Source organism: Microcaecilia unicolor, chromosome 3, assembly GCF_901765095.1.
Source record: "Microcaecilia unicolor chromosome 3, aMicUni1.1, whole genome shotgun sequence".
NCBI classification, from domain to species: Eukaryota; Metazoa; Chordata; class Amphibia; order Gymnophiona; family Siphonopidae; genus Microcaecilia; species Microcaecilia unicolor.
The window spans coordinates 245,958,171-245,982,833 of NC_044033.1; the positions used below are offsets into that span (position 1 = coordinate 245,958,171).

The 24,663-nt window shown below is 42.1% G+C and overlaps 3 protein-coding genes across 3 annotated transcripts; 1 reads left to right on the top strand and 2 right to left on the bottom strand.

Annotated features, from left to right (window-relative positions):
• Nucleotides 1-1,142: 1,142 nt before the first annotated feature.
• Nucleotides 1,143-24,084, bottom strand: LOC115466407 (gastrula zinc finger protein XlCGF26.1-like). The gene is made up of 4 exons (XM_030197610.1): nucleotides 23,999-24,084; nucleotides 23,732-23,845; nucleotides 4,823-4,951; nucleotides 1,143-3,690 (listed from the first exon to the last, which is right to left on the bottom strand). Exons 2-4 carry the CDS (start codon nucleotides 23,832-23,834, stop codon nucleotides 2,192-2,194), a joined length of 1,731 nt encoding a protein of 576 aa, XP_030053470.1. The 5' UTR covers nucleotides 23,835-23,845; nucleotides 23,999-24,084; the 3' UTR covers nucleotides 1,143-2,191.
• On the top strand, nucleotides 9,918-12,716 carry LOC115466426 (ferritin light chain, oocyte isoform-like). The gene is made up of 4 exons (XM_030197644.1): nucleotides 9,918-10,120; nucleotides 11,575-11,721; nucleotides 12,043-12,168; nucleotides 12,509-12,716. Exons 1-4 carry the CDS (start codon nucleotides 10,019-10,021, stop codon nucleotides 12,665-12,667), a joined length of 534 nt encoding a protein of 177 aa, XP_030053504.1. The 5' UTR covers nucleotides 9,918-10,018; the 3' UTR covers nucleotides 12,668-12,716.
• On the bottom strand, nucleotides 17,795-21,130 carry LOC115466421 (zinc finger protein 678-like). The gene is made up of 3 exons (XM_030197635.1): nucleotides 20,478-21,130; nucleotides 20,156-20,263; nucleotides 17,795-18,787 (listed from the first exon to the last, which is right to left on the bottom strand). Exons 2-3 carry the CDS (start codon nucleotides 20,217-20,219, stop codon nucleotides 17,823-17,825), a joined length of 1,029 nt encoding a protein of 342 aa, XP_030053495.1. The 5' UTR covers nucleotides 20,220-20,263; nucleotides 20,478-21,130; the 3' UTR covers nucleotides 17,795-17,822.
• Nucleotides 24,085-24,663: the final 579 nt, after the last annotated feature.

Below are 24,663 nucleotides of genomic sequence, written 5' to 3' on the forward strand. Positions count from 1 at the left end.
TTTAGTAAGCCGCGTAGGTATGTACGCGTATCAATTTTGAACTACTACCCGGCTATCATGTGGCCCAGGCGGTAATTTCATTTTTGAAGCAGGTCCGCTACATACGCCAAAAAATATTTTTTTATTTTCCGGTGCACGGCACTAACTGGGCGGTAATCAGCATTGTATGCGCGTAGAACATTACTGCCCGGTTCACGCGTGAGACCTTACCGCTACGTCAATGGGTAGTGGTAAGGTCTGAAGCCCAAAATGGACGCGCGCCAATTTTCGTTTTGCCGCATGTCCATTGTCAGCAAAAAAAAAGGGTTTTGCAGGCACGCTGAAAAATGGAGTTGCGCCTGCCCAAATCACGCGGCTACACCAGCGCAGGCCATTTTTCAGCACACCTTGGTAACAGGACACCTTAGCTAGTTACACTCTATGTGTGGGAAAAATGCATTCTTACAGCAAATATATACAGTAATTCTTTCAATTCTGTGGACACAGGTATTTAATGCAGACTCAACCCATATCGTTTCTAATATTCATGAGTAATTTCAAATCTCTACTGACCATTTCTGAGCTAACCCGGAGAAATGAAGCTCCAGTGTAGAATCCTTGGTGATGGTAAGAAAGTGGGTACTTTCTGTTGTGCCCCCTGGTTGGTATGCTTCGCATAATGTCTCCTGCATGTCCTCAGTAAGGTCTGTCCATTTTAAAGAATGAAGGTAATGTTGCAATTGTGGGAAGGAGGAAAATTGTATGTCTGTTGGACGTCTACAAAGGATCGGAGCTTGCCTTCTTCCGTTAGTACATGCACTAAGTATTGTAATTCCTTACGGACCCAGAGATTAAATATACTATGTTGTAACCCATTTTAATAAACAATATAGTAAATCAATTCAAATCTAATCAACTGTAATCTTTTAAGAGAGGTCTGTGAAAGACCATTGTGATGAGAATTGCAATAAATTGTGATAAAATTAGGGTAATCGTTCCAAAAGCTATCCTGACGGCTCCGTAGCCAGTCAGGTTTTCAGGATATCCACAATGAATATGCATGAGAGAGATTTGTATGTATTGCTTCCACTGCATGCAAACCTCTCTCATGAATATTCATTGTGGCTATCCTGAAAACCTGACTGGCTGGGGAACCTCCAGGACAGGTTTAGGAAACACAGAATTAGGGCATGCGTCAGAGTAAGCAAAGCCTTTTTGTCTTAAAACAAAAAAAAGCCCAACATTGATCTAATCCTGCAAAGACTGAAGAAACAAGATTTAACTGCAGAAGAAATCTGAGAGTCAAAGTTAAATTCAGAGTTCAAAAGTCAACCTTAAATTCAGAGTTCAAAAGTCAACCTTGTAACCTCTGGGCTTGTTTCGCCCCTGCTGATCTAATTCCTTGAAGAGTTTCATCTCTTCCTTTGCAAATTCTGTTGCTTCCTTCTCTTTTGGAATGAATGGATTTTCACCCATTAAGGAACACTCGTCCAAGTTTAATGATGGAACTGAATTCTGCAAGTTTTCTTTCATATTCAACACCTTTTGTGCATTGGGATCTAATGATATAAGCCTGGAGGCCTGTGATAGTAGTTGAATAGGTGTAATCTATTTCTAGGAGATGTACAGTCTAGGTATACACCGATTCTGCTGTGTGAATTGTTTTATGCTTTTGCACATCAGCTTTGCTTTTGAAACTTTTATCTCATTCAGAACATTTAAATGGGTTGTCTCCATTATGATTCATTTTTTGCCATTGGAAATGACTTTCCTGCTTGAATCTCTTTCACATTCAGAACATATAAATGTTTTTTTGTCAGAGACATACCTCACTCCTAAGCCAGGACATGTGGAGAATGATCTCAGTCCCTCAAATTTATTGCTAACACTTGCTGTAGTACTTGCATTCTACCAAAGAGAGCTTGTCCCATGTGAGTCATTTTAGATTTGCTTTTGAAACGTTTCTTCACATTGAGAACATTTGTGTCCTGTGTGAGTCATGTTATGGTATTGTAGCTTCTTATTTCTGAAATTTTTATCAGGTTTGTGTCCCGTATGAGTCATTTTATGTTGCCATTTGAAACATGTTATCACATTCACTATACAGAAATGGTTTTCCTTATGGGAGCACTTTCTCCAAGTGGGTTAATTATTCGCATGCCATAGACAGGCATGAACCTCACTCCCAAGCCAGAGTATGTGGACTATGATCTCAGTCTCTCAAATGTACTACTAAAGCTCGCATTTCTTCTGTGTGAGTCATTTTATGCCGTTGCAGCTCAGATTTATTATTGAAACACTTTTCACATTCAGAACATTTCAACGCTTTCTGTCTCATATGAATTATTTTATGACATTGCAGGTTGCATTTTTTGCTGAAACTTTTATCACATTCAGAACATTTAAATGGTTTTTCTCCTGTATGGATCATTTTATGGCATTTCAGGTTGCATTTTTTGCTGAAACTTTTATCACATTCAGAACATTTAAATGGTTTTTCTTGTGTATGACTTATTTTATGCCGTTGCACCTCAGATTTCGTTTTGAAACATTTTTCACATTGAAAACATTTAAATGGTTTGTGTCCTGTGTGAATCATTTCATGGTATTGAAGCTTGCTTTTAGTGCTGAAACACTTATCACATTCAGAACATTTAAATGGTTTTTCTTGTGTATGAGTCATGTGATGTTGCTGCAGCTCAGATTTCCTTTTAAAACATTTATCACATTCAGAACATTTAAATGGTTTTTGTCCCGTGTGAGTCATTTCATGAAGTAGTAAGACATTCTTCCACTTGAAACATTTATTACATTCAGTACACATAAATGGTTTTTCTTCTGTGTGACCAATTTTATGCCGTTGCAGGTGAGATTTGTATTTGAAACATTTCTCACATTCAGAACATTTAAATGGTTTGTGGCCTATGTGAATTTTTTTGTGGTATTGCAGGTTTCTTTTCCTGCTGAAACATTTACCACATTCAGTACACTGAAATCGTTTTTCTTGTGTGTGAGTCACTTTATGCCGTTTCAACTCAGATGTATTTTTGAAACATTTTTCACATTCAGAACATTTAAATGGTTTGTATCCTGTGTGAATCATTTTATGGCATTGCAGGTTGCATTTCTTGTTGAACCTTTTATCACATTCAGAACAGTGAAATGGTTTTTCTCCTGTATGAATCATTTCATGGCTTTGCAGGTTGCATTTCTTGCTGAAACCTTTATTACATTCAGGACATTTAAATGGCTTCTCTCCCACATGAGTTATTTTATGACTCTCCAAGTCAGATTTCCTTTTGAAACATTTATCACATTCAGAACACTGAAATAGTTTTTCCCAGGCTCCAGAGCATCCAGACGGGTTAGTTTTGTGTATTCCTTGACAGCTATAAACTTCAGTTCTAAGCCTGCTGATATGGTGTTGAACAAATTTTGAGTCTATGGTAAAGGTTTCCAAATTATCAGCACTTTTAAAATGTCTCTCGTTTTTGAGTCTTCCAGGTTGTACAAGTTTTGGGAAGTAGCTGCAGTTTCTCTTGTGTCTGTTTGTTTTTTTTCCTTTCTGGGCTATTGCTTTCACCCTGGTTGCTATTATGCTACTGATACCTCTCTCACAGTCAGCTGAAGGATCTGGGCTGTGTTTCCATTCCTCTTTCTGCTGCCCATCACATATTTTCATTCTTTTACCATTATTCCTAAATCCATTATCTGTTAAATAAAAACGAAAGTACAATCCTTAAAACTCCACAGTTATTCTCCATGGAGTCAAATCCCCCCCCCCCCCCCCCCCCAATATAATCTGATCACTTAATCACACATACAGATTCTTGCATTCATTCAAGGTCTAAGAAAATTAATACTTCGCATATATTAAGATGAAGCAAATTTTATGAGCTCTGAAAATAGAAGCATCCTGGTGGAAGAAGTTAAGGAATTCGGTAGCTCTGAACATGAACCATGACATTCAACACAAACAGGTTCCTACAATACTCTGGTAATGAAAACTGCTGCAAATACGCTCTTTGTTACAGAATCCCACCTTTCTGCAACCTGGTGCCACCAATATGGATCTTCCTGTCTCCCTTCCCCCTCCTACCGCCAGTGGGTGGCTACTCAATTTTCCTCTCTCCCAGTATGGAAACTGGTGGTCACTTTCCCTTTCCACCTCCTGCTGCTTTGATCAGGGGAGCCTATCTGCCTTCATCACTTTTTTTTTTTACTTCTATTAGGGCAGGGGGTCTTTGCTTCCCCTCTTCTGTTCCTTTCTGCCTCTCTCCATCCTGCTGATGCCAGGTTCAGTCATCCTGTCTCATTCCTTCCTCCTACTGCTGTCAGTCTGGTCCTTCCTGCCTCCTTCCTTCCTTGTACCGCCAATTTGACCATCCTTCCTCGCTCTTCCTGCTAATCCCAGTGGGGGTCTGTTTTCCTCCTTTCCTCCAGCCTCTTCCAAAAAAGATCCTGTCTGCCTCTCTCCAACTAACAGCACTGCGTTACTCATATAGAACAAAACTCAAACTTCTGGGTGGGAGGAAAGTTTAGCATCTTGGAGCAGCACTGAGAGAGGTCAGAAACTGAAAAAAAAGATGAGAGAAAATGGGCATTGAAGAAGATGAAGAGAAGGGAAAAGGACTTGAAAATGATAGGGGAGAATAACAGAAAGAGAAGGAATGAAAAGCAAAAGGATAACCTGAAAATGAAAGGAGAAAAGTAGAAATAAGGAAAATAGAACACATAATCCCTACAGCAAAAGCTAGAAGCAGGGACCATGATTATAACACCCTCATTCTCACTGTGCCTGGTCCATAGGAAAATCCCCTCATTCCTAGTCAAACTATATCACCTGGTTCATGCATTTCCTCACATGTGCCTGTGGTGGTCGGATTTCCTCTTTCCTCAGATCCCAGAGGCTCAGTCTTGAATCCCTCTTGCGCAAATCGGATTAAAATATCAGGCTTGACATTGTGGGAGCCTATTATAGGACAAAGATAGTATAATATGAAGTTACCCCAGAACCTGATCATTTTAGTACTGAAATGGGCAGCTCCTTTCCTGAAGAGTTACAAATAGCTATGTTGTGGATTTTGCTACATAAAAATTATGGAAATTTTTGTCATCAGGAGGGTTTTTTTGGACACCAACTGTTCTTCATCTGGTTGCTGTAGATCAGAAATCAGATTCCACCTGACAACATCACCTGGAAATTTGCTAAATCATGGGACAGAGTCAGAGAGGTCTTCAGCACTCAGTAAGTTCAGGTTCACTCTTAGTATACTGCTGAATTTGCAAAGCATCTCACTGGTTCACAAATCAGATAATAAGTTACAAATACAATTAAAAAATAAAGTCAATAGGCAAAAAATAGAAAGTGAGACAGGAAAGAGTCAAATGTCATAATTACATCACAGAGGTATTAGGGGGGAACCAAAGCAAAGGGGTGAATATTCAACCTCCGGAGGTTGGCGTTTTTTTTAACACAGATGCTTCAAGCTGAATTGAGCCCTGATATTTTGAATTGGCATTTGCAGAATATTCAGGGTTTTTGCTGCTCTCCCCAAATTACTTACATGCCAGCAATATTAAGGATGTTACCTGGATAGATAACTACTTGAGCAAAAAATTAACTGTGTATATAAGAACATAAGAGTAGCCACACTGGGTCAGACCGAAGGTCCATCTAGCCCAGTATCCTGTTTTCCAAACAGTGGCCAAGCCAGGTCACAAACCCAAATCGTAGAACCCCAAAGAATAGCAAGATTCTGGAATCCTAAAGAGTGACAAGATTCCATTTAGAACCCCAAAGAATAGCAAGATTCTGGAATCCTAAAGAGTGACAAAATTCCATGCAGAATCTCAGAGTAAAAACATTCCATACTACAAATCCCAGGGCAAGCAATTGCTTCCCATGTCTGTCTCAATAGCATAGACTTTTCCTCCAGGAATTTGTCCAACCCTTTTCTAAACCCAGATATGCTAACCACTGTTACCACATCCTCCGGCAAAGAGTTCCAGAGCTTAACTATTTGTTGAGTGAAAAAATATTTCCTCCTATTTGGAGCGGACTGAAATCTGCCACTACTCAGTTAAATTCTGGGACCGCTCCAACACTACCCGGATAGCGCCATGGTGGTCAGAGGTGATGTTCAGCGGCAGTTTCCGGTAAGTGCTGCTGAATATTCCCTCCTGGGTAGCTCAGCGCCATTTAACTGGATTGGAGCCTCTCCTACCCCTAAATATTAACCTCAAAGAATTCTTAGAAAGGGAAGAGGGAAATAACAACGATGCCACAAAATGTCCCCCATCCCAAGCGATGAGAGAAGGAGCCTCCTATTTGGGTTATAAAACACAGTGAACTATCAGGCAGGTGTTGTCAGTTTACCCCCTATGATCTCCAATTCAATGCCCACGAGCCAGTGGTAGCTCCCACGGACCCCTAGTGTGGCTCCCAATGTCATAGTGAGCTCAGCTTGAGTCCTTGAGGGTCCCTAGGAAGGTAAAATCAGAGATGTGTCTGCAGGAAGAGAGAACCTGAGAGTCTCTTTTCCTGGATGGTTTGATGAGATCTGAGAGATGTAGTCAGTTCAAGGCCCAATCCCAGTACCATTATGAATTTTTGATATTACATTAACGGTATCATAGATGTTCACATAAACTCCATTATGTACTGTGATTTGCATTAACCTAACAGCAACACAAAATGTCCATGACTAAGTCAAACTGAACCATGTTCATCAGTCATGTCCCTCCACAACAGTGCAGAAGACTCTCCACCTCCAGCAGCCCTTTCAACAGTACAGATTTCTCAACCCCAAGACACTCTAGGCTGAAGGGTTTTGCAGACCTGATCCCACCCCTTGGATACCCTCCTCTATCCATGCCACCTCCGTCTCCACAGGAAGTTTAATCTGTCCAAAGTAGGGAAATAGACAGAGGGAGGAGAAGAGGAGATGACAAACTTTTATCCCAGCAGCGTTGAATTCCTAAATGGTCCCAGCTAACTTTAGTAAAGATGTGCAGGAGGAATTTTATACTTACTTGTTACAGAAGGACGAGTCTGTTCAGACATCTCTGATTCAGGTTTTTTCATGAAGGGGAGATCTTCCTCTTGTTTAATACTCAGTGAGAACACAGATGTTACAATTGGAAGGTCTGTGATGAGAAAACACATTCACAAGGATTCACGAGGTATCTGATAATACTAAATTAGGAAACTGATTTTAAGTGTCCAAATGTTTGATGTTATTGACCCATCTCCTGTGATCTAAAAATGCAAAGCTCATTAAATCCAAAACATTTACTTACTGTTGGTGGAGTCATTTGGATTTTCTTTTCCCTCCTGCTCAGATTGTTGAGTGAAATATTTCTCATTTTCCTTTTTAATCTTGAATATAACATCAGGATTAACAATTGAATAACCTGTTAATAAGAAGTAGGAAAACAACACTGAAATTGTATTTGTAGAATCCCCGAAGAGGTTCCATCTGTTCTGGGCTCTGATGGAGCAGTGTGTGATTTGTGCATGGAGGGGTGTGAAGTCGTAATTCTCCCAAGAATGTACTCTAGCAGGTTTAATGTGCAGCTGACAAGATACATAACCTTATGCAGAAGTCATAGTTCTCAGCAGAAATCTGAAGAGGTAAATCTTCTCTCTGGTCTTTGTGCCAAATTATTTTGTAAAGAAAGGGGAGACAGACTCCAGCTGGTCTAGTGTGAAGCCTCTAGTTTAAGGTATATATTTTATCTTACAGCACAGAGCAGCATTTTCTTTTATTGGTTCCTGTTGGATATAGGATGGCATCAGATGCCAGATTTGAAATTTCAGATGCCCATGGTACCTGGTATCTGTGATTTTTGTACCGCTGATTCCAAAATGTGCTTGTGTGGTACATGATACAGAAGACATATTTACCTCGTGACATAAGGATGTCATGAATCTCCTTGATGACCTTCTTGTACAGCTCCTTCTGCCGTTCCCCTAGAATGTCCCACTCCACTTCCAAGAAATAAGCAGCAACATCCTTGAACGTGACCAATGCCTGGAATAGAAAACAGGACACCCTATGTCAAAGTTTCCTTATCATGTGCATGAAACAGACTTTGCTATATGACCTCTGTTGGTGAGATCTGAAGAGTTCTGTTCCTTTAACTCTCCAATATTTTGATCCTTAGAGAAACACTTGAAATCTCTTATGTTGGCTGATTTAGCAGCTGGAAAAAGGAGGCAGCAGCAGCAGCAGCTGAAAAGGCGGGAGGGATTGCGAGAGAGACCGGTGGATTGAGGTCTGAAGGCAGGAAACTGAAGAGTGTCCGTCTGTGTGGTTGCTATTATCATGCTGTAGTCTGTTTAGAAATGACAGAGATGGCAGAGGAGGGGAGACGAATAATTCTTTATGTGAATACAGTAATATCAAAATGGTTAAAATGCAGGGGGCATGAGGAGGACAGAGATCTGGCTGAAGACACACAAAAGGTGAGAATGAGACAAATTGGTCGGAGGTTTTAACATGCTGGATGTGGATTGCAGGATGCCGTCTGCAGTACTTTTACATGTGTTAATGCAACAGCAGAGACACCAAGTTACCCAGTCCCAGGCTGGAGATTTTGGGACAGTCCTGCATTATGGGACTTGCAACACTGATTTCAATGGGCATTATCAGGCACTACAAATCCCAGACTGCTTTGAGGTGAAAGTTCAAAACCAGGACTGGCCCACAATCTGCAGCCCGGAACTGGGTAACCTGGCATCTCTGCAACAGGGAAAATCACTCATTTCTGGCTGCAGAAATACAGGATGGTGGACACCTAATCAGGAGCCTTATAATAGACTATAGGGAAAGGCGTGGGTAAAATAAAAAGATGCAGCTCTCCTTCCCTCCTATTCTCATAAATCCCTGGGGCCGGGTTCCCAAGCGGAATATACATTTTTCAGCCAGGATACTGCAATTCACCTCTATTAGATTAAAACATTTTCCTTTTAGTGCATGCAGGAGAAAACTGTCTTACCTGATCAGGAACCAGGGCAGACATTTCCCCTCCTGTTTCCCTCTGAATTCTGCAGCTGCTGGGATGGATTCAGGCTGGAGATTTCCCTATTCCTAAATGATAAGTCAAATAAGAGAAGCCTGGTTAATTCCTGAACCCCTCTGATAAGTTCCCTCCTCTCCCTTGCTACAGATCTGCAGGGATTTCCAATGCAATGAAACAGAAAGTTTCAGCTTTTGTCCTGGTGCTTTTTCTGCTCTCTGCAGTGCAGCAGCCCTGCAACAGACCCCGCCTACAGTACAGAAAGCAGCAGAGCATGCCCAGAGCTCTTCGCCCCTCCCCTTGTGACATCATCCCTGGAGAATCCCACCTCCTTAAGGTGGATCTATAGAGATGAAGCAATGTAATCTCTGTTAAATGCAAGCCACATTGAATAGAAACTCAATTTGGGATGTGGGATGCAAGCATGAATGAATGAATGAATGAATAAATAAATAAATAAATAAATAAATAAATAAAAATAGCAGATAGAGGCAGCAAAATCCTAGCTCTGTTCCTGGCTGTTCTTCCTTCCTTCACAAAAGTCTTCTAAAAAGCTCATCACCAAGCAATCTTCAGCAGAATGTAAACCTGCTTCTAATCAATGCTTTCAGTTCACTGCACACAGCCTGGAATTAGTATTCCATTGCTACACTGCAGGAAAAAAAACTAGGAATTGTCTGCTTATTCTGGGGTAATATCTTGCGTGTGGTGTGTGTAATGTAACACTGGTAAATGTGTGTCTCTATGGGTCTGCAGCACTGCAGCATGAAGGTGTTTTGTCTTTGTTCTCCAAAGTGTGTGCATGTCATTGGTTCTGCCAGCAGGGGAGACAGGCCATTGGTTGGAGCTGGAAACAAAGCCCGCCTCCCTGTGCTATAAAAAGAACCCAGCAAGCGCTATAGGTTTCTGAGTCTTGTTTCAGTGGTGCTTGAAGAGACTTGGAGCTAATACTAATCTCTCGTGTTCAATCTGTTGCCTTGTCTGGCGGTTACTTTGTAGCCCTACTGCCAACACCATGAGCTCCCAGGTTTGCCAGAACTTCCACCAGGAGAGTGAGGCTGGAGTTAACCAGCTGGTGAACCTGTTGCTGCAGACATCCTATGCCTACCTGTCCCTGGTGAGAGCAAAAGGGGGGTAGGGCTGGCTGTCTTGTATATAGGGATATGAGAGCTAAGAGTAGGATGTGTATTTTTAAGGATCCCCACTGTCATCTCTTGTGGGGCAGTGTGATTAAATACACCTCCCCAGTGTGCTCACTAATCAGAGCATGGTGTGGTGGGGCAGTGTGATTAAATACACACCCCCCCCCCTTACACACCACCCCTGTGTGCTCACTAGTCAGAGCAAGGTGTGTGCATAACAATTATCTGTCTATAGGCCTCAGGAGCTTGTTATACCTCATTTGCATAAGTCTATGAGGACTAAAAAGCAAGGTAGGGAAGCAGAACTATGTGGGAAAACACACACACAGTTCCTCAATAGTGTACAGGATGTTTTCTTCCTTATCCAAGCCTCCCACCTTGGAAACTATGGGAGGTGGGCAGAAAACGTGAGGGTGAAGCTCCCACTGGGGTGCTGGGGGGGGGGGGGGGGAGTGTTTTGGTCCTACTTTCTTCTCTTTTCCAGGCCTCTTCCTCTTTCTTCATTTTCTGAGTGTATGGCTTCATTTCCTGGGTTCCTGCTCTCTTCATTCTCTCCTGTTCCTTCACGGCCTTTCACCAGTTGTAGGTTCCCCTCCTTGCTGTGCATTATACAATAGGAAAGAGAGTGGGGGCCAGTGCTGTGCTGCCTCTCAAATCAACATCTCAATCTGAAGGGAAGGTGCCAGAAATGCCTTCATTCTGGGATTTTCAGAGATCATAAACTTATTCTTTCTCTTCTCAATCTGTGGGCTCATTAGAAACTGACTTTGAAGTTCATTAAGTGGGTTTCTTCCCATTTTTGATTAGCTGTATGTGGTATAGGTCTGGCTCTAACAATCCAGAACTTTCTGGGAGGAATCTGGGCTTTAATTTCCATATGAGTTGAAGGTATTTATCTTGATGATGCTGGAATGTGGTGCCAGATGTTAAACATCAATCTGGTTATTGATGTCTTGATATCAGAGCTGGCTTGGTGGTAGTAGTGGGGTGTTCAGCAGGTTGTGATTTCTCACACAAGGCTCCTGGTTTGGGTGATTAAATGGATAGGAACTTGTACCTGAGAAATTCTAAGGGGAGGGTTAAGGTTTAGAAGTTAAGGGAGGGATTGGTGATATTACCAGGATGGCAGTAGCTCTTGGTCTGACCTTCAAGACTGTACGGTTGTTCCAGGCCAGGGCCTGGCTCTCCTGCCATTAGGGAACTGGAGGACAGGAAGTACCTTTCACTAGATGATAAACTACCATTTATAAACCCATAACTATTATTCTGCCCCTTCTAATGGCTTGTTCTCTTGAGCCCTTTCTCATTGTGTAGTTTGGGGACTCCTTAGAGACTCCTGGCGAGCTTGGATTTGTGTTGAGGATATGGGTGAGGTCTGTTCAGGTTGTTCTGGGATGAGTTTGATTATATCCCTGTTAACCTGTTTCAGGGATATTACTTTGACCGGGATGATGTGGCTCTGGCCAAGTTCTCCAAGTTCTTCCTGGAGCAGTCCAAGGGGAAGCATGAGCAGTCGGAGCGATTCCTGAACTTCCAGAATAAGCGAGGGGGGCGTGTAGTCCTACAGGATGTGAAGGTAAGAGATAAGGAGGTTCCACCCACCACAGCAACTCTGACATATCTTTGTTGTCCCATTTTGCTCTGAAAGGGTGATGGGGGAGAACTGGCTTGGTTCTACACTCCTGATTGTGGAAACTTTAACCACTGGTGGTTGGTTATAGATTATTCTGCCCAGCTGAACACTAATATCAAATGCAGTGCCACACATTCTCAGACTTAAATCCTATAAAATATTCAACTAGAGAACTTGCAGACCCATGTTTACTCTGGCCAATTCTTATGTTTGGTGACCTCTTTCAGTATAAAGAATGCTTGGACACTCTCTGCTCTGTTTCAGAAGCCAGAATCTGATGAGTGGGGAAATGGGACTCGGGCCATGGAGTTTGCCCTGAAACTAGAGAAGACTGTGAACAAGGCTCTACTGGACCTGCACAAGACTGCCACAGACCATGCTGATCCCCACGTATGTATCGCTTATTGGAGGGTAGGGGTGGAGTTAGTATAGTGCTTCCTGTGGGAGTAATAAGTGAGGTGCCTTTGGGCTTAAACATACTGAGCAAGCTCCGTGTTGGCATGTGGGAGTAAATTTGAGGTCTGTTTGGGCTTCTTTCAGGTGCTTAGCCACCTAATTATATTGTAACCTGCCTAGTTAATAGGTGAGCTAAGTGAAAGACATCGCAGGATGCCCTATGTAACTGCAGGTCTTTCAGTTACACAAATAGAAGTTCCTGGGCTTTTGATCTCTCTGGGGACCTGATGTACAGTATCTTGTAATATTCTAACCAACTTCTAATTCTGGTCAGTTGTGTGACTTCTTGGAGTCTTGTTTCCTGGATGAAGAGGTGAAGCTCATCAAGAAGCTGGGAGACCACCTGACCAACCTGAAGAGGCTGAAGGCAGCAGAAGAGGGCATGGGAGAGTATCTCTTTGACAGATTGACCCTGGGTGAAGATGACAGCTAGACACTGAATGCCCAGTAGAGCTGTAATATCTTGTGATAAACAAAATAAAAAAAAATACAAAATTGACACTGGCTGTCTCCTTCTCTGGAAGGGGGGGGGGGGTAGGTATCCATTCTTGCTCTAGATGGAGTTGCCTTCCCATCAGAACATAAGGGTTGCCATACTGGGATAGAGCATCCATAAAGCTCAGCAGCTTCTAATTGCACCCAATCCAGGTCACAAGTACCTGGCAAGATCTTAAGAGTAAAGTTTTATATGCTGCTTATCCTAGAAATAAGCAGTGGATTTTCTCAAGTCCATGTTGATAATGGCTTATGGGCTTTTTCCTTTAGGAAATTTCCACCTTTTTTAAACCCTGCAACAAATTCCAGAGTTGTAATTACACAAGGAGTGAAATGCTTTCTCTGGTTTAAATTTAGTAGTTACTAGCTTCTGCTGCCCCCCCCCCCCCCAGTCCTAGTATTTTTGGAAAGGGTAAAAAGATTCATGTCTACCTGTTCCAATCCACTGTGTTAAAAAAAAAAAAAAAAAAGACTTCTATCTCCTATCTCCTAAGTTACCCTATTCCAGGGGTGATATTAGGCCAGTATTGGATTTCAGACACCCTTGTAGCACTGACTTGTATTGATAGAATTGGACTAAAACTCCCATGCTGCTTTGGCATATAAGCTTAAAACCAGGACTGGCCTAAGTCTCCCTACTGGAACTGGGTAACTTGGGGCTACTCAGCCTCAGCTGTCTCTTCTGAAACTGGAGGAACTGCAACTACTTTCTGTCAGAGTGGAAGTCCATCTCCTTTATCATTTTTGTTGCCCTTCTCTGTATTTTCTAATTCTGCTTTCTCTTTTTTTTTTTTTTTTTTGAGATGCCCAGAATTGCGGAGTATTTGAGATGAGGTTGCACCATGGAGCAATAGAGGCATAACATTGTTAGGGCGCCTTGGTAGACAGCAGCTCTACAGGTTCTGAGCCATAGCTGGGAAAGTCGCTCACATGCTAAGTGCAACTCTGCTGAGGCTCAAACAGGGGGTGGGTAGTTTTGGATGCAGTGTCAGTAATCACAGGTGGAGCCTGGTGCGCAGTTAGATGCCATAATTTTCAACACCACTATTTCAAAACATAAGTATTGCCACACTGGGACAGACTAAAGGTCCATCAAGCCCAGCATCCTGTTGCCAACAGTGGCCAATCCAGGTCACAAATACCTGACAAGATCTCAAAGTACAAAACATTTAATGCTGCTTATCCCAGATATAAGCAGTTGCACTTCTCCAAGTTAATTTTAATAACGGTCTATGACTTTTCCTTTAGGAAGCTGTCAAACTTTTTTTTTTTTTAAACCATGCTAAGCTAACCACCTTTACCACATTCTCTGGCAATGAATTCCATGGTTTAATTAAACACTGAATGAAAAATTTCTCCGATTTGTCTTAAATTACTACTTTGTAGCTTCATCGCATGCCCCCCCTAAGTTCTAGTATTTTTGGAAAGAGTAAACAGATGCTTCCCATCTAATCTAATATGCAGTTGATTTTCAAGTCATTCTATAACTTAGCTTTGGCATTACTTAACCAATTGGTGTGCATTAAAGGGCCATGTGGCACATAGGAATTCAGTGGGCTGCATGGCATTTAGCATGTGCCAATTGGCAGTATAAGTAAATCTTTTAGCATGTTTTTTGTAAAAGGACCCCTTAGTCAAGATATTCATATTACTGCCTGTATTGCAGCCTGCTCACTTTAATCACCACAGACTGCTCAGAAAACAATACTACAGATTCTTTTAGATTTGTATTGGGTAAATAAAACTCTTTATTTGCACTTTAATTGGAGAGTGTATAAATCATTATTCCAACTACACAATGATTAAGAAATACACACACTAATTGAGTACATTGCTATAAGAAAGTAAAATATGAAAGATATATATTACATCACTGGTCAGGAATTATATCATTCAGGCCCTTATCGCATCAGCTGGGAGGCCCGTTAAAGCGAAAGCCTGAAGTCTCTACATGACCAGGAGCAAGTCTTTTTCTGCGTGAGGCGTCTATCCACAGATGAGCCTCCAAATGCTGCTGCAACAAGCCCCCCTTTTATTAAGCTAAAACTTATCCAGGAATGTACATGAGGATTCTGTCACATGCTCTCGGTTCAGGTAAACAAACCACTGGCCAGGTGGCCTAACTCCTGAACCTCAAGCATACTCCACCTCCCTCCTGCACAAGCTGGCTTCAGAGACATTCTGACCTGTTGAGATGTGCGCCTTACATTTTAGCCTGTTCTTTGAGATATACAAGGAAAGTCACTTTTGGTCAAAGACAGAAGATTTTTAAAATGTATTATCAGTCAAAGCAAGACTGAAAAGCAATCCTTAATATTTTCCATCACAATGCCTTCAGAATTTCACAGTCCAGCACATGTATTGTTAAACTCTATAGGGCTCAGTTTTCTTTAGGAGTGTGCTCAGAACCATTGACCTATTAAGGTTCCTGGATTTATTTTGTAATTATGTTGTGGCAATTACTTGTTTTCCTGTTTTGCACATAAAATAAATGTTCTCTAGGTGTCATGGCTGCTTCTATTAAAGAATCCAGTTCAGAGGCTTCCAGTCATTATGACATCACTGATGAGGTCATCTCTTAGCCAGGGTTTGTGACATCACAATATCTGCCCTCGTTAGTTGAATTCTTCAAATTAACTAATCAGGACCAGGACTGCTCTCACTTCTCAAACTAACCCCATGGGAAATCAGACATTGGGAAAGAAAACTAGCAGGCATCCGTGACCAGACAGTACTACGATTCCTCATTTTGGCCACAGGAAGGGTAAGAAGCGGAGAAGATCCAGGCTCGTTGGTTCTTTGAATTTTTCACAGGTACCATAGGAAGGAGACTGAAGATTTATACTAAATGTAAACAATGTTTCCATCCACCCTACATATTTCAGCAGTGATTAATGGTCTCCTGGAGACATCTCCAATGGGTTACTTTTGTGTAAAGAGACCAATGGGGACAGAGTCTGCCATCAGGTGGCAAGGGTGGTCCTTTGCCTGAACCCAAGTAAATCGAGCTTCTCTGGGTCCCTGACACAAGTAGATACATAACTGATATCAAAATCATAGTGTGGTTACAAAATCTCTCATTCATAGTCTCCACACCCCTCCCCATCCATTCCCTGGCCTACCTACCCCAACCCTTACAACTTAAATCTCTTCCAATAATGACCCTTTGATCAGCAAATATTTAACACCCCATTAACGTGCTCTGACTGGTATGTGGTGCATGATTTCAGTCAAGCAGTAATACTTCCATAGTGGCAAATAGAGCTTCCTTCTCAAGTTCATACAGTGTAACTAGGGTTTCATTTTAAACATTCTGATTGCAATTAATCAAACAATTAAAGATATTTTATTTATTTCCCACTGCCACTTCTTGTGACTCTGGGCAAGTCACTTAACCCACCATTGCCCCAGTTAGAAAATATGTACTTGTATATAATATGTAAACTGCTTTGATTGTAACCACAGAAAGGCAGTATATCAAATCTCATTCATTTCCTTCCCTAAAAGATTGATAATCTCTCTCCCTCCCACCCCCAGCTCAACATTTCTCCATTTCTCTTCTTTCCCTCTCCTTTTCCACAGGTCCATTTTCACTCTTTCATTGCTGGGGTTCATTCTCTCTCTCTACCTTCCCGACCCATAAGCAGCAACACAAACTTGGTAGTGAATAGCACCAAGCTCGTCTCGTGACTTCTGGAGATCACCATGTTGGCCTTAGCTTCCACTAGTGGCCCCTCCAGTTCTGGTCACAGGGCTGCAGCTCACACCCCTCCCTCCCCCCACCGCTAGTCCCCCCACCGCTAGTCTACCTTAAAGGTGTTCTTCTATTGGTCCCCAGCAGTGGCAGCGTTTCATATACCCTGCTTGTAGCCTGCTCCAAAGCTTTCCTTCTGCCCATGCAGAAACAGGAAGTGGTGTCCGAGAAGGAAGGATGGTCCAGAGGGCCCGCTTCAAACTGGGCCACAGGCAAGCACATATGCAACACTAACGCTGCTGCAGACCAACATGTGTGGGGGTGATACTGAATTGCAGGCAGGGGGAAAGATGCCGGATGGAACAGAGAACAGGGGTTAGGAGTGGAAGACAGCAGAAGAAATGTTTGGAGGAGACACTGCAACACGATTAATTTTTTAATTACAATTAATAATTAACACATTAATTTCAGAGTTAACTGCAATTAACTTGCAGCCCTAAATGCAACATGTATAGGCAACCTATCCAGGTGTGCTTGAAAATTTCACTCTTTGGCACAAAAATATACTTCTGTATCTTTCTGCTACATTTTCTTCTTCTTAGACTGCATTTCTTGGTGCTTGAGGATTTTCTCTCTCTCTCAAGGGCATTCAGAGCGATTGCTTCAAACTCACTGAACAATGCCATTCTGGTGTTTTTCACTTTTACCACTATGTCCAGTTTCCTTGCATCCAGCTTTTTATTAGTTAGAATGGGAATGACCCGGCTGATCATAACCTCTTCATTCCCCAGCAATGTTGGAATATTTATAAAGTTTCCATTGGATAAGACATGCCACTTTATTCTGCCTTTCGGTAAAGAAACTTTCAGCAATCAGACCTTTGCAGCCAGCTACAAGATGAGGAACTCTTTCAAAAACTCTTTCTTGAAGAATCTAGATAGCTGTTGTACTAGTTTTTCTATGCTTGCTGTGAATTATCCTGTTTCTAATCTACTGTCCTGAGCTATAATTATCAAAACACTCACCCTATGGTTGAGAGGCTAATTTAAATCTTTTGTATGTCCAGTTTTGTTCTGTGAATGGTTGTATACCTCAGTCTATGAATGAATTTGTCATTTGGTTTTTCTTAATATGGATTCTTTCATGAATTCTGAGGTAATTTTTTTGAGTGAAGCTTTTATCACATTCAGAACATTTAAAAGGTCTCTCTCCAGTGTGCATTCTTTCATGAATTCTGAGGTGATTTTTTTGAGTGAAGCTTTTATCACATTCAGAACATTTAAAAGGTCTCTCTCCAGTGTGGATTCTTTCATGGGTTCTGAGGTGATTTTTTTGATTGAAGCTTTTATGACATTCAGAACATTTAAATGTTTTTCCCCGGTGTGGATTCTTTCATGAACTACGAGTGTGTATTTTTGATGAAAGCTTTTATCACATTCAAGACATTTGTATGGTTTGTTTCCAGTGTGGATTCCTTTATGAATTCTAAGATTATTTTATATTGAAAGCTTTTATCACATTCAGGACATTTATATGGTTTTCCTCCAGTGTGGATTCTTTCATGAATTCTTTTATGAATTCTGAGATTATTTTTTCGATTGAAGCTTTTATCACATTCAGAACAGTGAAATGGTTTTGCTCCTGTATGTATTATTTCATGCCTTCTCAGATCTGATTTGGAAAAGAAACATTTCTCACATTCAGAACATTTATATGGTTTCTCTCCAGTATGGATTCTTTCATGAATTGTGAGTGTGTATTTTTGATGAAAGCTTTTATCACATTCAGGACATTTATATGGTTTCCTTCCAGTGTGGATTCTTTCATGTAGTCTAAGGTTTTTGTTGCGACTGAAACTTTTATCACATACTGAACACTTAAATAGCTTCATTCCGTTGAGGTTCATTTTATGTACTTGTTTCTTTCTTGTGTTGATAAATTCATGTTTTTTCGGTTCAAATATCGGACTAAAGTTTTTAGCAGGTACAGAACATGTAAAATATTTTCCATATTCAGTACAATGGAATGGCTCGTCTTCTCTGTCAACTTTTTTTTGCTCTGTCAGGTCTGACTTCAGGTTTGACTTCCCAATGGACCTTTCCTCGAACAAAGTGCTCTGAAGAAGTGTCTCGCCACTGATTCTCTGATTTTGCTTGAGATTTGCGCAGTGGATGGAATTCCTCTCTTGTTCAGTACATACATTGGGTCTCTCTTCTTTTGGGGCATTTTCTTTCATGCTAGAAGGTTTTACTCTACTAGTACCTTCTAGACAATCAACTGAGGGATCTGGGCTGTCTTTATGTTTCCATTCTTTCCTCTTCTGCCCATCGCACTCTCTCATTCTCTTGTTCCCAAACCCATCATCTACAGGATAAAAATGAGAGTATGTATATAAATTATACAACTACTGAATAAAAGATATATAGGCCAATATCCCAAAACAGAAGTTTTTTTTAAGACATTTAAGAACATAAGAGTAGCCATACTGGATCAGACCAATGGTCCATCTAGCCCAGTATCCTGTTTTCAACAGTGGCCAAGCCAGGTCACAAGTACTTAGCAGAAACCCAAGTCAAAGCAACATTCCATGCTACCAATTCCAGGGCAAGCAGTGGCTTCCCCATGTCTGTCTCAATAATAGACTATGGACTTTTCCTTCAGGAACTTGTCCAAACCTTTTTTAAACTCAGATACGCTAACCGCTGTTTCCACATTCTCCGGCAGCGAGTTCCAGAGCTTAACTTTTCGTTGAGTGAAAAAATATTTCCTCCTATTTGTTTTAAAGTATTTCTATGTAATTTCATTGAGTGGCCCCTGGTCTTTGTACTTCCTGAAAGAGTGAAAAATCGATTCACTTCTACTCGTGCTACACCACTCAGGATTTTATAGACCTCAATCATTTCTCACCTCAGCCGTCTCTTTTCCAAGCTGAAGAGCCCTAACCTCCTTAGCCTTTCCACATACGAGAGGAGTTCCATCCCCTTTTATCATTGTCACATAACAGGAAAAGATGTTTCTTGTTGAAAGGTGCAATGACACATGAACAAACAGAAATAAGACAATCTTGATCTCATCTGCTGGCTCTGGACATGTCCAGTCTTTTCAGTGATTCCCTTAACTCTATTATATTCACTGACTAAAAACACTGAACACCCTGCAGGCGACCAGAACCTCACACTTGGTAGCTTAAAAAAACTGAATTCTAATTACTAAAAAAGAAAAATGTAACTGAATATCACTAGTAACATCTACCATCTCTGTGAAAATTAGAGCCCGACTAAAACCAACTGTGCAGCTGAAATTGGCTGCTCAGTTTCAGCCGAAACCGAAGCTAAAATGAAAATAGCCCTGCTCTTCCCCCGACCAGAAAAGCTCCTCTCCCAGACCTACCCGTCAGCAGCAGCCCCTCTCCCAGGCCTACTGTATTGCTGTTGACTACAGGAGGCAGAAAGCTAGGACCAGTCCCCCACCTGTTCCTGTCCATGCCACTTCCTGTGTCAAAATGGCTGCCGACCTCATTTCCTGCTGCCCGTGCCGGCTCCAATCTCAAAATGGAGTGGAGGCTGCACAGCACCAGCATTTTCAGCAGAAACAAGGCCAAATACAAGTTTCAAGCTGGTTTCAGCATTGAAGCACAAACCGAAACCAAAATGTGGTCGGCCTCTAGTGAAAATGCAGAAATTCTCCACAGCACATAGCAAGGATTTTATTATAAAGGAATTCTTGGCTCACTGCTCTTGGTATCAGTATCTTCCTCGCCAACTTCCAGGTGGTCACTGACGGGATCCTCTTCCATTTTCAGAATCTCTACTGTGGGCTCAGCAGTGTAACTTTGGCTGCCTGTAAAAGGAGTAGAAAAATTAAAGGAACGCTTAAGCTCTAAGAAAAGCAACACTTGGCTAAAACTGAAGAAAAATTTTATGAGCTTTGAAAATATAAGTATCCTGGTGGAAGGACCCTCTGTACTTCTGAAAATAAACCATGACCTTCAATACAGACAGGTACTATGGTAATAAAAACTATTGCATAATATTTCCTTGTTATAGAATCTCACCTCTCTCCAACCTGGTGCCACCAATGTGAGTCTTTCTGTCTTCTTCCCCCCTGCAACTGCCAGTGGGTAGGTTCTTCAACCTTCCTCTCTCCCAATATGGATACTAGTGGTCACCTTCCTTTTCCCCTCCTGCTGCTTCCTTTGGAAGCCTAAATGCTTCCATCCCTTGTTTCCTTTGAAGGGGAGGAGATCACTCTGCTTTCCCCTTCTTCTATTCCTTTTTGTATCCTGCGCATGTCATGTTGAGCCATTCTGCCTCACTCCCACTTCCTACTCCTTCCTCATTCTTCCTGCTGATCCCAGTGGAGGTTGTCTTTCCTCCTGCTTCTTCCAGTCAAACCATCCTGCCTGCCTCTCTCCATCTAGCAGCCCTTTGTGGATCACAGAGAATAAAACCCACAACCTGCTGGGTGGGAGGAAGGTTCAGCATCTTGGTGTGGCACCGAGATAGGTCAAAAATACTGAGAAATATAAAAAAAATGTATAAAACTGATAAAGAACGAGAAACAGCAGGCATTGAAAAAAAAGAAGGGAAGAGAGAGAGAGCCATGGGGAACTAATGAATGAAAACAGGAGAAAGAAGACACGAAAGGCAAATCAGATTATGAAAGAAGAAATAAGGGAAACAAACACATTATCCAGAAAGCAAAGCTTAGAAGCAGGGGCCGCGATTATAAACCTCATTCTCACTGTGCCTGATCCAGAGGAGTCATTTTTCATGTAAGAACAGTTTGTATCACCTCATTACTAGCTTTAATTCAAGCTACATCACATATTTCGTGGAATTCCTCACATGTGCCTGCGGTGGTCAGATTTCCTCTTTCCTCAGATCCCTGAGCTTCAGTCCCAAATCCTCTTGCTCAAATCGGATTAAAAACATCAGGCTTGACACTGTAGAAGCCTGTTATAGGAAAAAGAGAGTACAAGTTACCAAAGAGCCTCTATACATGTTTAGAATGATGCTGTTTTCATAGGCACTGCCACCAGAACAGAGCTAAAAGGGGTGCTGCTGTCCTGATCATCATCAGAAATGTATTCCAGCAATATCATGATCATATTAATACTGTGGTGGGCAGCTCCTTTCCTCAAGAGCTACAAACAGCTCCATGGTGGATACTGCTACTGCGTAAATATAATGGATATTTCTGTCATCTGGAGGGGGCACAATTTCTTCAACTACTCGCTGTATATAAGAAATCAGATTCTGCTAGACACCAACAATTGGAAATCTGCTAAATCACTATCTAGCTTATTTTCGAAAGGGAAGGACGCCCACCTTCCGACACAAATTAGGAGATGGGCGTCCTTCTCCCGAGGTTGCCAAAATCGGCATAATCAAAAGCCAGTTTTTTTCATCCTCAACTGTTTCTGTCGCGGGGACGACCAAAGTTCACGGGGGCGTGTCAGCAGTGTACCGAAGGCGGGACGTGGGCGTGGTTAAGAGATGGGCGTCCTCGGCCAATAATGGAAAAAAGAAGGGCGTCCCTCACGAGCATTTGGTTGACTTTACTTGGTCCCTTTATTTTCACGACCAAGCCTCGAAAAGGTGCCCGAACTGACCAGATGACCACTGCAGGGAATCGGGGATCACCTCCCCTTACTCCCCCAGTGGTCACCAATCTCCTCCCACCCAAAAAAAAAATTAAAAAAAAACATTTTTTTCCAGTCTCTATGCCAGCCTCAAATGTCATACCCAGCTCCATCACAGCAGTATGCAGGTCCCTGGAGCAGTTTTTAGTGGGTGCAGTGCACTTCAGGCAGGCAGACCCAGGCCCATCCCCCCCACCTGTTACACTAAATGTGAGCCCTCCAAAACCCACTGTACCCACATGTAGGTGCCCCCCTTCATCCCTAAGGGCTATGGTAGAGGTGTACAATTGTGGGGAGGGGGTTTGGGGGGCTCAGCACCCAAGGTAAGGGAGCTATGCACCTGGGAGCAATTTGTGAAGTCCACTGCAGTGCCCCCTAGGGTGCCCAGTTGGTGTCCTGGCATGTGAAGAGGACCAGTGCACTAAGAATGCTGGCTCCTCCCACGACCAAATGCCTTGGATTTGGTCATTTTTGAGATGGGCGTCCTCGGTTTCCATTATGGCCGAAAACCAGGGACGACCATCTCTAAGGTCGACCTAAAATGTTGAGATTTGGGCGTCCCTGACCGTATTATCGAAACGAAAGATGGACATCCATCTTGTTTTGATAATGCGGGCTTTTCCCACCCCTTCGCCGGAACGTCCTTAGAGATGGGGCCCTTAGAGATGGTCGTCCCCATTCAATTATGCCCCTCCACGGGACCCTTTTACTAAAGTTTAGCATGTGATAATGAACATTAGTGTGTGCCAGATGCCATGTGATCCCTAGGTATAAAATAGGACCTGCAGTATTTACCATGTGATAATGTCTGTTAGCGTACGCTACGCTTTATTAAAAGGGCCTCTAAGATTCTATGCTGCTCATCTTCAAAGCAGATGGACACCTCAAAAACATCCAAATCCCCATTTCGGAAAGTCAGAATTTAGACGTTTCACAGTGTTGATCCAAATAGCAAGGGGGGAGGGTGTTGTAGGTGGAGCTATGGAGAGCCCAAAAGTAGGATGACCAACAGTGATTTTCAAACAGGAAAAAATATCTATGTCGAAAAAGAAGGACGTTGTTATCTAGACATATTTCAGTCACGTCTAAGTTATAAAAAGTTGCTCTAATTGAGCAGCCGACCACTGGCGGGATTAGGACACAACCAGCACGGTCCACTGATACTGGGTTACTATTCTATAGCACCAATCCACAAAACTTTATACTGTAAACTAAATGATGTACAGTGAAAGGCGAAAGGGCAGATCAGATCACGAAAGGAGAAAAGAAGAAATCAGGGAAACAGAACAAACAAACGCATTATCCACAAAGCAAAGGTTACAAATAGGGGGTCATGATTATAAACCAGCAATTCAAAAACTCCAGAGCTAAGTCTAAGATCACCACTTTCGTCATGGACCCCCTCGTAACAAAGAAGAAGCCCCTCCACCCCCACCAGCCCTTTTAAGAACACCAATTTCTCAACAGCCTGACACTTCAGGATGAAAGGTTTTGCAAGCCTGATCCTAAACCCCAGGACACCCACCTTCAGCAGGTGCCTCGCAGCCTACTCTGGATAGGAAGACGGTGGGAGGAGGAGAGAGGATGACAGCCTCTGATCCCACCAGAGCTGAATTGTCCCAGCTGACCTTAGTAAAGATGTTCAGGAGGATTTTTATACTTACTTGTTACAGAAGGATGAGTCTGTTCAGACATCTCTGATTCAGGATGATCCATGAAGGGGAGATCTTCCTCTTGCTTAACACTCAGTGAGAACACAGATGTCATAATCGGAAGGCCTGTTATGAAAAAGTACGTCTAAAAAGATTCACCAAAGATCAGACAATATGAAATTAAGAAATAGATTTTAAGTGTCCATACATTTGATGTGAAGGTCTCATTTTCTGTAATCTGAAAATGCAAAGCCCTTTAAATCGAAAACATTTGCTTACCCTTGGTGGGGTCATTCAGGTTTTCTTTTCCCTCCTCCTCAAAGTGCTGAGTGAAATATTTCTCATCTTCCTTTTTAATCTTGAATATAACATCAGGATTAACAATTGAATAACCTGACAATAAGAAGTAGGAAAATGATATTTAAACTGTGTTTATAGAACCCCTAGGGAAATTCTCTGTTTCTGCTCTGAAGAAGTGATGAATGTATCTTTGGGTGTGTATTTTTGTCTGACAAAGCTTGGAGAATGGAGGGAGCTGCAGCTGCCACTTCATTAAGATTAACACTGGAGGTTTGCTATTCCTGACCCCCCCCCCCCCCTAGGTGGAGGCACTACAGGTGTCAATCTTCTCTATGACATCTGTTACTATCTAAAGGGGGTAACACATTGCACAGTACAGGTGACTAGTCTACAGCTGCCATGTCACGCCCTTACACTGAAGATGCAGTTCTCAGCAAGAAATCTGAGAGGCAAATCCTCCCTCTGGTCTTCTGCGCCAAATTTTTGTTGTACAGAAAATGGAGACAGACTCCAACTGGTCTCATATGAAGCCTGTAGTTTAAGGTATATATTTTATCTTACAGCACAGAGCGACACCTTTTGCAAAGCCTGCAGTAGTAGCTGTTTCACTAGCTCTGGTTGGCTATGGGGTGGCATCAGAAGCC